We start from the raw sequence: 17740 nt of genomic DNA, 5'->3' as shown, positions 1-17740 counted from the left end.
ATTCCTACTGTATATCAGCTGACAGACTCCATCTCTACACAGATTATACCAATCAAGCCCACCCTTAATGACACTGCACGTCTTACCTTTTGAACCTTACTTAAATAGGACATCCACTCAACAAAAAAAAAATGCACACAAATCACATATAAACAACAGTTTGAGGATTAAATGAAAGCAGTAAATGTCATTAGAAAAGCATGAGACGTCAAATCCCACCACAGAGTAATGAGTTGCCTACTGCGGGGGAAAACGACACAGACAGAGAGAGAGAGAGAGAGAGAGAGAGAGAGAGTTCAGGTCTCTAACTAACCGTCAGATGTGGTCTAACTCAGTCAAGTCTGTAATTGAGTTCTGAGCAGTTCTGGGTTGAGAGCAAGGAACGATAGAAGAATGGTAGAGAGGGAGGGATGGCAACAGCCCACAAGGGGAAAACAATTGGTTACCCTTCCTTCCCATGCCATGTACCCTTTAACTTCAAGTACTATACATACGTTTTTTTATTTATTGTAGAACTGCTACAAGGAACTCTTTCAGGGATCCCTAAATCCAATACCACAAAGCTGTAACTAATACAGTACAGTATGCTTTGCCGCACCTGATTAGTTATCAATTATGCCATTATGGTGAGTAGAAAAACAGTGGTTCATTTTTGCTTGTTTTTTTCTGTACTCTAAATAGCATTTTAGAACTTTTAAATGGTGTAGAAATGCAGTAGACCAAAATAAGCTTTCTAGAAAGTCCTTGGAGGGAAATTAATCCTTGGAGGGGGAGATATTCACTGATGATGTTTCTAAAGTGAATGTTCATTTTCAAATTGATTTATTGAATAAATTAGGACATATACAAATGAACAGTTAAAACAATTATTCAACACAAGGCATTTAAGTTTTAGCACATGTTCAATGAGATTTGTGATTTCCCATGGCCACCCATGACTGGTTCTTGACCCCCCCCCCCCCCCCCCTCTTTGCCACCCCACTAAAAAAATCCTAGACTCGCCCCTGCCTGACTAACGATGAAACAGATGGAGACATGGAATGACTGTGTACAAGCCAATAACTCAGTCATACAGTTACTGTTGAAGTCAGAATGACACTGGACTTAATTCATATTCTGGACCATTAGCCTTCATACTGATGCTGCATATGGAAAGAAGGCGAGGAGAGCAAAGGCCTAGGCTCTTGGCCCCGACATGACAGATGGAAACAGGCAGGGAGAGAAGTTGATACAGTTCTATCAATAAAGGAAGAATCTCACCAGGTATCTCTCGTCATCCTTCATCCCTGGTGTTCGGATGAGGTGGTTCTGCTCTCCCCTCCAGTCCCCGAAACGTCGGAAGAAGTAGTTGGAGAGGAAACGGTTAATGGGGTCCCGTATGATGTTGATGTAGACGGGCTGCTCTATCCTGAACCTGACAGACAGAGGGACAGATGGATGGACGCACATTTATACAGTGTACACACAGTATAAGGTTTTCCACAGCGGGGCAGTATTGGGCCCTAGTTGACAAGGAGACACGCATAAAATGACATTCCCTCTCCAAATATCCATTAGTCAAGGCTTTTGTGAAAATGTAAACTATAGGAGCAGTTTAAAATAAACTTTGTCCAGGCATAGTAAGAATAGTACATTCCACTGTTTTAGGTGATTCTGTGTGCCATTGAGATCCTGGCATCAACTGCTTCAGTTGTCATACGTGGTGTGCTCTGCTGCAGTTACCTGGTGAAGTTGAGGAAGTGGACATGTCTGGTGTACAGGAAGGGCTGAGGGATGTTGCTGATGTTCCTCATAAGATCCACCTGAAAGACACACATTAAGAGAAATGACTGTACTAGTCTATACTTGAATCAAAAACAGTAATTCTCTCCAGGATGGAACCAGAACCAAACACAGAGTACATTTAGACCCATATTTTCTAAACCTTTGTGTGCTTTAATCGGCGATGATGGAATAGTTGTAATCAAAAACAATTTATTTATATAGCCCTTCTTACATCAGCTGATATCTCAAAGTGCTGTACAGAAACCTAAAACCCCGAACAATGCAGGTGTAGAAGCACAATACAGGTCCATTCTACATCAAAACAAATGTCACACATATATCATTTAGTATATGTAATGTATTACATATTCATTTCACATGTTGGTTTCAGCAGAGAAATCAATTAGAAGGTTCCACCTCACTGTGCCTAACATCGACATAATGGTGTTTTCGAGACCCCCTTTAGACTGCGCCAGAAATGGACGTCATACAAGCTGGAACGAGATCCCTGATCCCCTCATCTCCCACTATTGAGAGCAGCTAAATAACATCACGTGTTGTTAGCCCTCGATGGGGCTTCCTGTTGATAAAGCCCATATGTAACAGGTATGTGAATTCTTTGGAATTACCTGGATTTCTGCATAAATTGGTCATCAACTTTGATCTGATCTTCATCAAAGCCACAACAATAGACACACATAGTGTGCTTAAACTAATAACACACAAATTACAGTATTTTTCTTGTCTATATTGAATACAGATTTTAATCATTCACAGTGTCGCTTGGCCTACCTGGCTGGCATGAACATAAACCACGGGGAAAAGTGTCCTTCATTCGTTATTTAAGTGCATAGATGACATTTATTTGTTCCCGCTGCCCCTGTTTCGATACAGATGCATGATAATGGTCCATTCTACTTCAAAACAAATGTTACACATATATTATTTAGCATATGTAAAAGACACAATTAAATCGAGAATATTCCGATGGGTGACAATATTAGCCTATCACTTGTGAATTATATTGTATCACTTGTGAATGATGCCCAGCATAAGAAACAAAAGTTGAAATAGAATCAATGTTTCCGACTAATATCGATGCAACATAGGCTGTTTTTTTGGTTTAGCTGCAAATGAACACTAAATGGCTCCATTTTCGGCTGGCGGAAGTTAGCCATTTCGTCATTTAAAAAGTGGTGCACTAGCATTTTCCAGCCCTTACGACTGGTTCAGGAATTTGCCTGTCTAACATCCGCTCACTTGCGCTGAGATGGGAGGGTGTGCCCTTAAAAACGTGCGCAAATATGCCAATTTCAGTGAGCGCAACTAGGGATATATAAAACTGACCAAAATAAACGCAATTGTTTATGGCATTGATTTTGCCAGCGACTCTTATGCAATGTTGATTAAAATATCAGCGCAGCAAAACAGTAGGAAATTACATAGGAAATTATTGAAAAAGTCTGCTACTCCAAGCCAGGGCCGGCAGGACCTTCCATGGCAGAGTCTGCGCCTGCTGTGTAACATCTTTGGCGACAAGAGAGAACACATCACACAGCAACACAGAGAAAAGCTGTGTTGCTATTATTGACCACGCTGAAATAAACCCTCTCAGGTCCTGAGAGACACAGGATGTGGTGAGGTAAGTAGGCTCCAGAGTCTAGGGGACCTCGGCTACCCAGGCTGAGAGCATTGGTTCTGGGTAAATGCATTAGCAGGCTTGCCAAAGGCTGGTGTAACACTCCAGTCCCCAGCCAGACTGAAGCTAAGGAGACCAGTCTCAGATTATTGCATGGTTTGCTTTTTCCGAAATCTGACACAGCGGTTGCATTAAGGAGAGGTATATTTATATTTCCATGTATTTTTTTATATTTTTTATTTTACCTTTATTTAACTAGGCAAGTCAGTTAAGAACAAATTCTTATTTTCAATGACGGCCTAGGAACAGTGGGTTAACTGCCTGTTCAGGGGCAGAACGACAGACTTGTTTGTACCTTGGGGATTTGAACTTGCAACCTTCCGGTTACTAGCCCAACACTCTAACCACTAGGCTGCCCTGTCGCCCTGGCATTTATCGACATATATAATGAGTATTTCTGTAAAATGATGTGGCTCTCTGCAATATCACCGGATGTTTTTGGAACTAGTGAACGTAACGCACCAATGTATACTGAGATTTATATAAATATGAACTTTATCAAACAAAACATACATGTATTGTGTAACATGAAGTCCTATGAGTGTCATTTGATGAAGATTTTTTATTTTTATTTTTATTTTACCTTTATTTAGCCAGGCAAGTCAGTTAAGAACAAATTCTTATTTTCAATGACGGCCTGGGAACAGTGGGTTAACTGCCTGTTCAGGGGCAGAACGACAGATTTGTACCTTGTCAGCTCGGGGGTTTGAACTCGCAACCTTCCGGTTACTAGTCCAACGCTCTAACCACTAGGCTACCCTACCGCCCCAGATCATCAAAGGTTAGTGATTAAGTTTATCTCTATTTGTGCTTTTTGTGACTCCTCTCTTTGGCTGGAAAAATGGCTGAATTTTGGGTTGGTGGTCACCTAACATAATCATTTGTGGTGCTTTCACTGTAAAGCCTATTTGAAATCATACACTGTGGTGGGATTAACAACAAGATTACCGTTAAAACGGTATAAGATACATGTATGTTTGAGGAATTTTAATTCTGAGATTTCTGTTGTTTTGAATTTGGCGCCCCGCACTTTCACTGGCTGTTGTCATATCATCCCGTTAACGGGATTGCAGCCCTAAGAAGTTTTAACAGAAGTGTTTTAGGGCTCTCTTTTCCAGAGGCTTCATGATTCTTGCGGTGTTCTGACAATGTGTACTGCTACGCGTTCAGGCTTGATGAATGAGTAAACAACTAACAGTTTATTAAATATTAGCTTTAAATAAATATGGGCTTCAAATGTAAATGGGTCAGTGATGTTTATAAATATTTAGCATTTACTGACCATTCAAACATTCAAAACTGATTGAAATAATGAGAAACATATTTCTCCAGTACACTTTAACCTCTCTGATCTACCCATCCCGGATCCGGGAGCGTAATCATCGCCTCAAACTAAATAGCATAACGCAGCGGACATAAATCTTCCTACAAAATCTTCCTATTTATGAAAATCACAAATAAAATATATTGTTAATCACACTGTCATCTCAGATTTTCAAAATATGCTTTACAGCCAACGCTAGACAAGCATTTGTGTAAGTTTATCATGCTATGCTAGGCAACATTTTCACGAAAATAAGAAAAGCAATCAAATTAAATAATTTACCTTTGAAGAACTTCGGATGTTTTCACTCAGGAGACTCCCAGTTAGATAGCAAATGTTCCTTTTTTCCAAAAATATTATTTTTGTAGGCGAAATAGCTCCCGTTTGTTCATCACGCTTGGCTGAGAAATCGACCGGAAAATGCTGTCACTACAACACCAAACTTTTTTCCAAATTAGCTCCATAATATCAACAGAAACATGGCAAACGTTGTTTAGAATCAATCCTCAAGGTCTTTTTAACATATCTATTCGATAATATATCCGTCGAGACAATTGGTTTCTCATAAGAAGCGATTGGAAAAATGGCTACCTCAGTATTTTCCACAAGATTTTCTGAGGGAGACATCATGTGACCACTTGCTAAATGTGGTCCCTTACGGCTATTCTTCAACAGAAAGGCGTGAAAAGACGTCACAATGCTGTGGACACCTTGGGGAATACGTAGAAAACGTAAGCTCATTCGTAGCTCATTCACAGCCATATAAGGAGTCATTGGCATGAGGCGGTTTCAAAAAATGAGGCACTTCCTGATTGGATTTTTATCTGGGTTTCGCCTGTAACATCAGTTATGTTGCACTCACAGACAATATCTTTGCAGTTTTGGAAACGTCAGAGTTTCTATCCAAAGCTGTCAATTATATGCATAGTCGAGCATCTTGTCGTGACAAAATATCTTGTTTAAAACGGGAACGTTTTTTTATCCAAAAATTAAAATACTGCCCCCTAGTCGTAAACACTGATGGAAAAATCCTATGAGGATATGAAACAAGACCACATAGAGAATAGCACAAATATTCATCATCATTCTCCTCCTCTCTCAGGAGTCTGAGAAAGTCTGTCAATGCAGCATTTTAAAAAATATCAAATCATTTATCAGTAACAATTACAAGTTTCTTACTGTAATAGTTATAGCAAAAAAATATTTCTCAACAAGAATTTAGCTAGTACTGTCTGGGAGTGGTCTGAGTGGGGAGGAGAAAACTGAAAGCTGTTAACTCTTTGTTATTGGTCTTTTAACTTCTTGCTCCTACTTGAGACGCAGATGTCTCAAGTAGACACCTGGAAATGCAAATGCGCTACGCTAAATGCTAAATGTACTCGTTAAAACTCAAACGTTCATCAAAATTCACATGCAGGGTATTGAATTAAAGCTACACTCCTATATGCCCCATAAACATCACTATTGGGTCTTTTTTTCGTTAAAATCGGTCCATATATACCCAAAATAGCTTTCTATGGAAGCTGTGTCATTCAGAAAAAAACATTGTTTTTAAACGCTGCGTCATTTTTTTAAATAAAAAAAGTCGACGATAAACTTTCACAAAACACTTCGAAATACTTTTGTAATCCAACTTTAGGTATTAGTAAACGTTTATAATCTATCAAAATGATTACAGGGCGATGTATATTCAATAGCTCCTCATTTTCAAATCAATGGCTGCCAATGTGCACATTCAAAACATCCTGGTGGAGACCGGAAGAAATTGAATCCAGTTAGTTGGATTTACCAAGAAAAAAGTCCCTGGAAAATGACGACAATGGCGACATCGTGTGGAATCTGTAGGAATTGCACGCAGGTCGATAATTAATTTTGTGCCCTTTTAACAACCCATGAAAGTGATGCATGGAAATAATTTTTAGCTTTCAGAGAGCAGTTTTTCTTGCGCTTTTCGATGAAACACACAATCTGTTATAGTCACAGCCGTGATTTAACCAGTTTTAGAAACTTCAGAGTGTTTTCTATCTACACATACTAATCATATGCATATACTATATTCCTGGCATGAGTAGCAGGACGCTGAAAAGTTGCGCAATTTTTAACAGAATGTTCGAAAAAGGAAGGGGTAGATTTAAGATTAACCAAATTACAGCCTGGCAATGTCACCAGGCAAGCCGAAACACCCGCCAAACCAAACCTGCTATTTTCAACCAGCAACTATCAGGAAATAACACTGATAAAAACTATTTTACAGTGTTGGTTTTATCAATTATTGTACAGTATGATACAAAACACATACACATAATTTTGACTGCACTGGGCCTCTAACAAGCCATGCCTGCTTACGTTGGTGTTAGACGGCAGGAAGTGTAATTTATAGAAAGGCATATTTTATCGGTCTGGCACTGATGGAGGACACCCAAGAGGGGTCCTACCACAAGACAGGTGTGCCTAATTAGCTTTCTAATTTCCCCAAAATACCACTAGAATAAAGGAAGATTAACAACAAGAGAGAGAGAGAGATGTAGGGAGAATCTCAATTGCATAATCCTCACATCCTCCCCTCCCATACTTCTCAAAACCCATTGGATGAGAAAGCCAGGGATCCCTCCCCTCTGAGAGAATGGCAGTTTTTTAATCCTTCAGAAATTCTGCCATTCAGTAATGTTTTCATTGATGTTGGCATTTGTGTTGGTATTTCCAGTGGCACAGCCTGGCATTTCAACATGTCTCTGAGGGATGTGGCTTTAAACACACGCAGCACTTCTACCTCTATAAATGCTGTGCTGATGTCCTTAAGATGCTCTCAGAAATCATGAAAAGACATCCCCATCCCTTTAGCCATTCATTTAAAAACGGCTGGACAATACAGTAGCCTGCTGTACAACAGCTTAAAGTGGTAGCATTAGAACATCACTCAATAAAGGCACAAAGGTATTGTGGCTCCTTCTAGTCATCAAACAACAAGGCAACCCTCCCCACTTCTCTGTGTTGTTCAATAAATGTTGAAGAAAAAAAGGGAACTGTACAGCGCATATTCTAGATTTGTGGGTTAGGGTGCGGGCCTCAGATTTTCACTTTATCACATATAGTTGGGCGGTTGCTACAAACACCTGACCCGCGCATCACTAACGTACACCCCCTCCACCCATATCTCTCTCCCCACCCCCGTCTTACCTGTTCATGTTTGGTGAGGCGTGTCTTGTTGTGGATGTCTGAGGAGACAAGGTTGAACTGATGTCTCTCTGCCAGCAACCTCAGTAGGATGACCACTGTCCTGCTGCCACACTTCCCCACGCGGTTATACACCACCTGACTGGGGAACGGCAGGACCTGCAAGGGGAACACAAGAAAACACACACTGCTGAGTGAGGAGATTAAACAACTTTATAATCAAAGAACAATTAGTTCATCTATACCACTGATTGTAAAGATAAGGTTAAGAATAATGTTAGGTGCAGCTTAAACATGACACCAGGTAAGAAAATGGAAATACACTGACAATGGGATTGGACCCCTCATTTCCCTCAACTGTCACTCTGTTCTTCCTCTCTGACTTCCCATGGGCTGTTCTCACTCAACCCCCGATGCCCTGCAATTCTGCAGATACACTATATATATAAACAACAGTATGTGGACACCCCTTCAAATTAGTGGATTTGGCTATTTCAGCCACACCCATTGCTGACAGGTGTATAAAATTTAGCACACATCCATGCAATCTCCATAGACAAACATTGGCAGTGGAATGGCCTTCCTGAAGAGCTCAGTGACTTTCAACATGGCACGTCATAGGATGCCACCTTTCCAACAAGTCAGTTCATCAAATTTATGCCCCGGTCATCGGTAAGTGCGGTTATTGTGAAGTGGAAATGTCTAGGTAGGCCACACAAACTCACAGAACATGACCGCTGAGTGCTGAAGCGCATAGCGTGTAAAAATCGTCTGTCCTCGGCTGCGACACTCGCTCAGCACCAGAACTGTTCGCCTGAGAGCTTCAATAATTAGATTTCCATGGCAACCGCACACAAGCCTAAGATCACCATGCGCAATGCCAAGCGTCGGCTGGAGGGGTGTAAAGCTTGCGGCCAATGGACTCTGGAGCAGTGGAAACATGTTCTCTGGAGTGATGAATCACGCTTCACCATCTGGCAGTCCAACGGACGAATATGGGTTCGGCGGATGTATAGTGCCAACTGTAAAGCTTGGTGGAGTAGGAATAATGGTTCAGGTTAGGCCCCTTAGTTCCAGTGAAGGGAAATCTTAACTCTACAGCATACAATGGCATTATAGACGATTCTGCGCTTCCAAATTTGTGGAAACAGTTTTGGGAAGGACCTTTCCTGTTTTATCATGACAATGCCCCCGTGCACAAAGCGAGGTCCATACAGAAATGGTTTGTCGAGATCGATGTGGAACAACTTGACCGGCCTGCACAGAGCCCTGAACTCAACCCCATCGAACACATTTGGGATGAATTGGAATGCTAACTGCGATCCAGACCTAATAGCCGAAAATCATTGCCCAACCTCACTAATGCTCTTGTGGCTGAATGGAATAAAGTCCACGCAGCAATGTTCCAACGTCTAGTGGAAAGCCTTCCCAGAAGAGCTCCAGGCTGTTATAGTAGCAAAGGGTTGACCAACTCCATATCAATGTCCATGATTTTGGAATAAGATGTTCGACAAGCACATACTTTTGGTCATGTAGTGTGGACTCCACATGCAATGCTTTAACACATACACTCAAACATATAGACACAGCTGACACAAGCAATTCTCACTTGATTCCGTCTGATAGCAGAAGGTTCACTAAATCTTCAGCATCTCTGAGAAAAAAACACAAAGAAAGAGGAAACAGAATTCTGTGCGTGTACACATATGTGAGGACGACAAGTTTTGCAGTGTACACTCATTTGACTCACCCCAGACTCCTGAGGGCCATCGTAACGTTTGCGCAGGGGCCCCTGAAGAATGAGGTCAAACCTACTGAGATTACCCACCCTAAAGAGGGAGAGAGGGAGCAATGTGCACCCTGTTTCCCGAAAGGAAAGATAAAGCTTGTAGTTGAATAACATCTCTTTAATCAATAACTAGAGGACTCCTGATGGGTATAATTTTTCTCTTAATCTGTTGTTGTCTAGTACTGTCTTTTTGCTAGCTAGGGCAATTTAATATAAGTGCTGTCTGTCTTCCCAGTGGCCTACCTGGTGTGTGAATTGCTGACGTAATTTGCAGCTGATTGTTGGACTTCAACAAGGATTAACGGGCAGGGTAATGTATGACTGGTGGCTTTATTGGAGGGCGAATGGTTTCACCTCTCCTAGGCAACCAGCAATAGGAACCGTGAGGTGTGCTCTTCCCCTCTTCTAGGCAATTAGCAATTAGTGTTAGTACTTCAGTCTCTCCTGTTCTTTTTAGCAGTGGCCATTTCCGTGGCGGTCGTGTCAGCACTAGTCACTTGGCAAAAAAATGAAATGGTTCTGCGGAGATAGGAGAGGAAGGCTCCACACCACTCTCTCACTTGAGTATATTCCCTAGTTATTTCAGATCTCATTTAGCTCTTCTATAACTTCATCAACTATGTGTGTTTTCTATACCTGTTTGCTTCTCTTCCTGTAGGCTTTACAGACGCTCCACACCCCTTAGTTGCAGTCCTTCTAATTTTGTGTACCCTGCGCGCACAACCCATCCTGTCAAGAACGCCAAGGTCATCTCAGCCTATGCTGCCCTTCAGTCCCCAGACTTTTTGGCCTTGATGGAGACATGGATCACCCCAGAGAACACCGCTACTCCAGCTGCTTTTTCTTCATCTGACAACGTGTTCTCTCATAGTCCGAGAGCATCTGGTCGTCACGGTGGAGGCACAGGGCTACTCATTTCTCCTAAGTGTAGATAGAATTAAGGATATTTTTTTTATCTCATTTGAATTCCATGCTGTCTCTGTCACCTGTCCACTCAAGTTTAACATTGTCATCTATCGCCCACCAGGTGCCTTTAATGTTACTCAATGAGCTTGACACCTTAATAATCAAATTTCTTGACGATGGCTCATTGTACTTCAACCTCCCAATGCTTTAATAAGCTCTTTCCACCTTTCTTATTTTCACCTCACCCTTTCCCAGTCACCTCCCACGCACAAGGCAGGCAATACCCTTGACCTCATCTTCACTAGAGGTTGTTCCCCTACTAATCTCAACGGATCACCACTCAGCCCTACCCATAAGTTGCAATTTTCACCCTCTCTCCTACTACTCTCTACTCTTCAAGCCTCTCTCTGATAAATCCTTTTCCAACCTGTCTCCTAACTCTGCCTCTTCAACCCTACTCTCCTCCATTTCCGCATCATTTGACTCTCTCTGTCCCCTTTCCTCCTGGCCGGCTTGACCTTCCTCTCACGCTCTGTGGCTGAGTGACTCGCTGTAGGCAGCTGAACGGAAATGTCCGAAGGACCTATCATTCTTCCACTCCCTCTCTCTACTTTTCTTCCTCTGTATCCAACTCATCCCTGACCACTGGCTGCATCTGTCAAGTTGGACAGAGAAGCTCCCTCCTCAAGAATGTCAAACTACAGACCGATATCCCTTTCTTTTCTTTCCAAAGAATTTGAGTGTGCCGTCTCTGACCAACTCTTGTTATCTCTCTTCGAAAGATCTTCTTGACCCTAACCAGTCAGGCTTCAAGGCCGGCTCACTTAACTGAGAGCGCTCTCCTCTGTCACAGAGGCTCTCAACTCTGCCAAAGCCGACACTCTCCTCTGTTCTAATCCTCCTAAACCTATCCGCTGCCTTAAAACAACGTGAACCATCAGATCCTCCTCTCCACCCTCTCAGGGATGGGCATCTCAGGCTCTGCACACTCCTGGATTGGAACCTATCTGGCAGATCACTCCAACCATGTGGTGTGGAGAGGATCTGTGTCTGTACCATATGCTCTCACTACTGGTGTCCCCCAGGGCTCGGTTCTAGGCCCGTTTCTCTTTACACAGTCACTCGGCTCCGTCACATCCTCACATGGTCTCTATCATTGCTATGTGGATGGCACTCAACTACTCTTCTCCTTCCCCCCTTCTAACACCTAGATTGCGACACGCATCTCTGCGCGCCTGGCAGACATCTCAACTTGGATGCCGGCCTACCACCTCAAGCTCAACCTTGAGAGAAGGGTGCTGCTTTTTAAAAAAAAATAATAATAATTTTGTACCTTTATTTAACTAGGCAAGTCAGTTAAGAACAAATTCTTATTTTCAATGACGGCCTAGGGACAGTGGGTTAACTGCCTGTTCAGGGGCAGAACGACAGATTTGTACCTTGTCAGCTCGGGGGTTTGAACTTGCAACCTTCCGGTTACTAGTCCAACACTCTAACCACTAGGCTACCCTGCCGCCCCTTTCCTGCCAGGGAAGGCCTGCCTGCTCCAAGACCACTGCATCACGGTTGACAACTCCACGGTGTCCCCCTCCCAGAGTGCAAACAACCTTGGAGTGACCCTGAACAAAACCCTGCAAACATTAAAGCAGTGACTGCAGGTTCATGCTCTACAACACCCTAGCATGTCTAATACAGGCACTTGTCATCTCCCGTTTAGACTACTGAAAATCCCTGCAATTTATTCAGAACGCAGCAGCCCTCCTGGTGTTCAACCTTCATAAATTCTCCCATGTCACCCAGCTCCTTTGCACACTCCACTGGCTTTCAGTCTTAGCTCGCATCATCTTCAAGACCCTGGTGCTTGCCTACGAAGCAACATGGGGAACCGCACCTCTTTACCTTCAGGCTTATGCTCAAACCCTACATGCCAACCCGAGCATTCCATTCCGCCACTTCTAGTCTCTTGCCCCCCCTCCTATGGGAGGGCAGCTCCTGCTCATTCCAGTCAAAGCACTAGTGTCCTGGCACCCCAATGGTGGAACAAGCTCACCTGGCACCCCAATGGTGGAACAAGCTCACCTGGCACCCCAATGGTGGAACAAGCTCACCTGGCACCCCAATGGTGGAACAAGCTCACTTGGCACCCCAATGGTGGAACAAGCTCACCTGGCACCCCAATGGTGGAACAAGTCAGGACAGTCCCTCCCATCTTCCGAATTTAAAACACACTTTTACCCCATTTTTCTCCCCAATTTCTTGGTATCCAATTGTGCAGCACCCCATGGGTCTCATGGCCTGGACTCAAACCAGGATCTCTAGTGGCACAGCTGGCAACAGCAATGCAATGTCTTAGACCACTGCGCCACTCAGGAGGCCCTCTACCTCTTTTAAGAGTATCTTAACTGCTGATAAATACTTTGAGAGAAAATGTACTTGATAAGATTGTGATATCTTGTCTCACCTAGCTATCTTAACACCTCTTAGAGCTCTCTTGAATTTTTTCAACATTTTGTTAAAAATCGTGCAACATTTCAACGTCCTGCTACTCATGCCAGGAATATAGTATATGCATATGATTAGTATGTGTGGATAGAAAACACTCTGAAGTTTCTAAAACTGGTTAAATCATGTCTGTCATGTTTTTCCCAAGAAAAAACTGGTCACAAAAAAAAAAAAAAACTATTCATCCGCCAGTCTCTGAAATGTCTATGGCAAGAGAAAATAGATAGCGACAGTTCCTACAGCTTCCACACGATGTCGCCAGTACTGTCAATTTCATTGGATTTAATCCTTGGTGGAATGAGAAATAGGCCCTTCCTGTCATCCAGTAAACAGGAAGAGGCTTATGGGAGAGAGACAATGGACGATGATTTCAAGAGTAGCTGCTATTGAATACAGATCGCCCCGTGATCAATTTGATCGATTATTAACGTTTACAAATACCTAAAGTTGGGTTACAAAAGTAGTTTGAAGTGTTTTGTCAAAGTTTATACGCAACTTTTTTAATTTAAAAAAATTACGTTGCGTTTTGGAAAGCTGTGTTTTCCTGGATCAGACGGGCTATATAAATGGACATTTTGGGTATACATGGACGGATTTAATCGGAAAAAAGACAATTGTGATGTTTATGGGACATATAGGATTATTTTGTTTACGTCCCCTTCAGGTATTTCGGGGTGTTGCATGCTATCAGATAATAGCTTCTCATGCTTTCGCCGAAAAGCATTTAACAAATCTGACATGTTGGCTAGATTCACAATGAGTGTAGCTTTAATTCAGTACCCTGCATATGTGTTTTAATGAAAGTTTGAGTTTTATCGAGTACTATTAGCATTTGGAGTTGCGCACTTCCATTTCCTGTTTTCTAGGTGAGACGCTGGCGTCTCAGTGGCTGTAAGAGGTTTAAGATGACTGCACTAATCTTAAGTTGCTCCCCATAAGGTTGAACACCGCACTCCGCAGATATATAATTAGCATAATACAAAAAATCTCCATTAAACCTGTCAGTTTAAGCTAGAGCCATCTGTTATTTTGCATTGGATACGTCGCATCCACCGCATCTGTGGTGAAAGGTGACAGCTAGAGCGATGTTTGTCAGACCATGACACATCCCGAAAATCTTACAAAATTGCCTGTAGCTTCTGAGCGATTTGGCCTAAAATATTATGACTCCTCTATGGAAAGATGAGACTATCACGAACACAAAGGTGTTTTCTGTTTTGCTCAAGGACACTCCACAAGACTCGTCTGAAGTTACCCCGGAACAAGTTGAAAAAATGTATGGAAGTACAGTGAATTCGGAAATGATTTAGACTTCACTTTCACACATTTTGTTACGTTACAGCCTTATTCTAAAATTGTTTTCCTCCCTCATTAATCTACACACAATACTGCATATTGACAAAGCGAAAACAGGTTTTTAGAATTTTGGGAAAATTTATACAAAAATATTCAGACCCTTTACTCAGTACTTTGTTGAAGCACCTTCGGCAGCGATTACAGCCTCAAGTCTTCTTGGGTGTGACACTACAAGCTTGGCACACTGGTATTTGGGGAGTTTCTCCCATTCTTCCCTGCACACCCTGTCAAGCTCTGTCAGGTCGGATGGGGAGTGTTGCTGCACAGCTATTTTCAGGTCTCTCCAGTAATGTTCAAGTCCTGGCTCTGGCTGGGCCACTCAAAGACATTCAAGAAACTTGTCCCAAAGCCACTCCTGCTTTGTCTTGTCTGTGTGCTTAGGGTCGTTGTCCTGTTGGAAGGTAAACCTTCACCCCAGTCTGAGGTCTTGAGCACTCTGGAGCAAGTTTTCATCAAGGATCTCTCTGTACTTTGCTCCATTCATCATTTCCTTGATTCTGACTAGTCTCCAAATCCTTGCCACTGAAAAACATCCACACAGCATAATGCTGCCACCACCATGCTTCACAGTAGGGATGGTGTTGGCCGGGTGATGAGAGGTGCCTGGTTTCCTCCAGACATTACTCTTGGCATTCAGGCCAAAGAGTTCAATCTTGGTTTTATCAGACCAGATAATCTTGTTTCTCATGGTCTAATAGTCCTTTATGTGCCTTTTGTCAAACCCCAAGCGGGCTGTCATGTGGCTTCCGTCTGGCCACTCTACAATTAAGGCCTGGTCTGCTTGGTGGAGTGCTGCGGAGATGTTGTCCTTCTGCGAGGTTCTCCCATCTCCACAGAGGAACTCTGAAACAGGATGCACCTGAGCTCAATTTTGAGTCTCATAGCAAAAGGTCTGAATACTTACAGTATGTAAATAAGGTAGTTATGTTATTTAGCTGACATTGCTTCCAGAGGCAGTTTGTAACTTGGTAGTGAGTATTGCAACTGAGGACAGACAAAAAAAATTACACTCTACGCACTTAAATCAAATCAAATTGTATTTGTCACATACACATGGTTAGCAGATGTTAATGCGAGTGTAGCGAAATGCTTGTGCTTCTAGTTCCGACAATGCAGTAATAACCAACAAGTAATCTAACTAACAATTCCAAAACTACTGTCTTGTACACAGTGTAAGGGGATAAAGAATATGTACATAAGGATATATGAATGAGTGATGGTACAGAGCAGCATAGGCAAGATACAGTAGATGGTATCGAGTACAGTATATACATATGAGATGAGTATGTAAACAAAGTGGCATAGTTAAAGTGGCTAGTGATACATGTATTACATAAGGATACAGTCGATGATATAGAGTACAGTATATACGTATGCATATGGGATGAATAATTTAGGGTAAGTAACATTATATAAGGTAGCATTGTTTAAAGTGGCTAGTGATATATTTACATCATTTCCCATCAATTCCCATTATTAAAGTGGCTGGAGTTGAGTCAGTGTCAGTGTGTTGGCAGCAGCCACTCAATGTTAGTGGTGGCTGTTTAACCTGTTGGATCTCTAGGGGCGCTATTTCATTTTTGGATAAAAAACGTTCCCGTTTTAAGCGCAATATTTTGTCACGAAAAGATGCTCGACTATGCATATTCTTGACAGTTTTTGAAAGAAAACACTCTGAAGTTTCAGAATCTGCAAAGATATTGTCTGTAAGTGCCCCAGAACTCATTCTACAGGCGAAACCAAGATGATGCGTCAAGCAGGAAATGAGCAGAATCTCTGAAGCTCTGTTTTCCATTGTCTCCTTATATGGCTGTGATTGCGCAAGGAATGAGCCTACACTTTCTGTCGTTTCCCCAAGGTGTTTACAGCATTGTGACGTATTTGTAGGCATATCATTGGAAGATTGACCATAAGAGACTACATTTTCCAAGTGTCCGCCTGGTGTCCTGCGTGGAATTCGGTGCGCAAACGCCAGCTGCTTGTACTTTTCCATTTGATTGAGGGGAGAAACCATGCTTCCACGAACGATATATCATTGAAGAGATATGTGAAAAACACCTTGAGGATTGATTCTAAACAACGTTTGCCATGTTTTCAGTCGATATTATGGAGTTAATTTGGAAAAAAGTTTGCGTTTTGAGGACTGAATTTTCGTTTTTTTTTGGTAGCCAAATGTGATGTACAAAACAGAGCTATTTCTAATACACAAAGAATCTTTTTTGGAAAAACTGAGCATCTGCTATCTAACTGCTATCCTCATTGAAAACATCTGAAGTTCTTCAAAGGTAAATGATTTTATTTGAAGGCTTTTATGTTTTTGTTGAAATCTTGCGTGCTGGATGCTAACGCTAATGCTAACGCTAAATGCTACACTAGCTAGCCACTTTTACACAAATTATTGTTTTCCTATGGTTGAGAAGCATATTTTGAAAATCTGAGATGACAGTGTTGTTTACAAAAGGCTAAGCTTGAGAGATGGCATATTTATTTCATTTCATTTGCGATTTTCATGAATAGTTAACGTTGCGTTATGGTAATGAGCTTAGGTCTGTAAATAGAATCCCGGATCTGGGTTTGGTCGACGCAACAGGTTAACAGTCTGATGGCCTTGAGATAGAAGCTGTTTTTCAGTCTCTCGGTCCCAGCTTTGATGCACCTGTACTGACCTCGCCTTCTGGATGATAGCGGGGTGAACAGGCAGTGGCTCGGGTGGTTGATGTCCTTGATGATCTTTATGGCCTTCCTGTGACATCGGGTGGTGTAGGTGTCCTGGAGGGCAGGTAGTTTGCGTTGTGCAGACCTCACTACCCTCTGGAGAGCCTTACGGTTGAGGGCGGAGCAGTTGCCGTACCAGGCGGTGATACAGCCCGCCAGGATGCTCTCGATTGTGCATCTGTAGAAGTTTGTGAGTGTTTTTGGTGACAAGCCTAAATTCTTCAGCCTCCTGAGGTTGAAGAGGCGCTGCTGCGCCTTCTTCACAATGCTGATAAAATTTAGGGAGTCTTGTTTTCAGATTAGCCTTGTTAGAATCCCCAGCTACAATGAATGCAGCCTCCGGATAAATTGTTTGCAAAGAGTCAAATAAAGTTCATTCAGAGCCATCGATGTGTCTGCTTGGGGGGGGATATATACGGCTGTGATTATAATCGAAGAGAATTCTCTTTGGTAGATAATGCGGTCTACATTTGATTGTGAGGAATTCTAAATCAGGTGAACAGAAGGATTT

The 17740-nt window shown here is 42.3% G+C and overlaps 1 protein-coding gene across 1 annotated transcript in view; it reads right to left on the bottom strand.

The window, feature by feature from the left end:
• LOC139415386 (uronyl 2-sulfotransferase-like) overlaps nt 1-17740 on the bottom strand; it is a 165806-nt gene that overhangs the window by 21619 nt on the left and 126447 nt on the right. The window contains exons 3-5 of the mRNA XM_071163499.1: nt 7965-8120; nt 1723-1802; nt 1261-1414 (exon numbers count right to left, since the gene is read on the bottom strand). Of these exons, the coding sequence (XP_071019600.1) occupies nt 1261-1414; nt 1723-1802; nt 7965-8120 (390 nt within the window). The remainder of the gene's footprint in view (nt 1-1260; nt 1415-1722; nt 1803-7964; nt 8121-17740) is intronic.

This window comes from Oncorhynchus clarkii, chromosome 8, assembly GCF_045791955.1.
Source record: "Oncorhynchus clarkii lewisi isolate Uvic-CL-2024 chromosome 8, UVic_Ocla_1.0, whole genome shotgun sequence".
Lineage (NCBI taxonomy): Eukaryota > Metazoa > Chordata > Actinopteri > Salmoniformes > Salmonidae > Oncorhynchus > Oncorhynchus clarkii.
The sequence above is the reverse complement of the archived record's forward strand: the minus strand, read 5'-3'. Positions and strand labels throughout refer to the sequence as shown.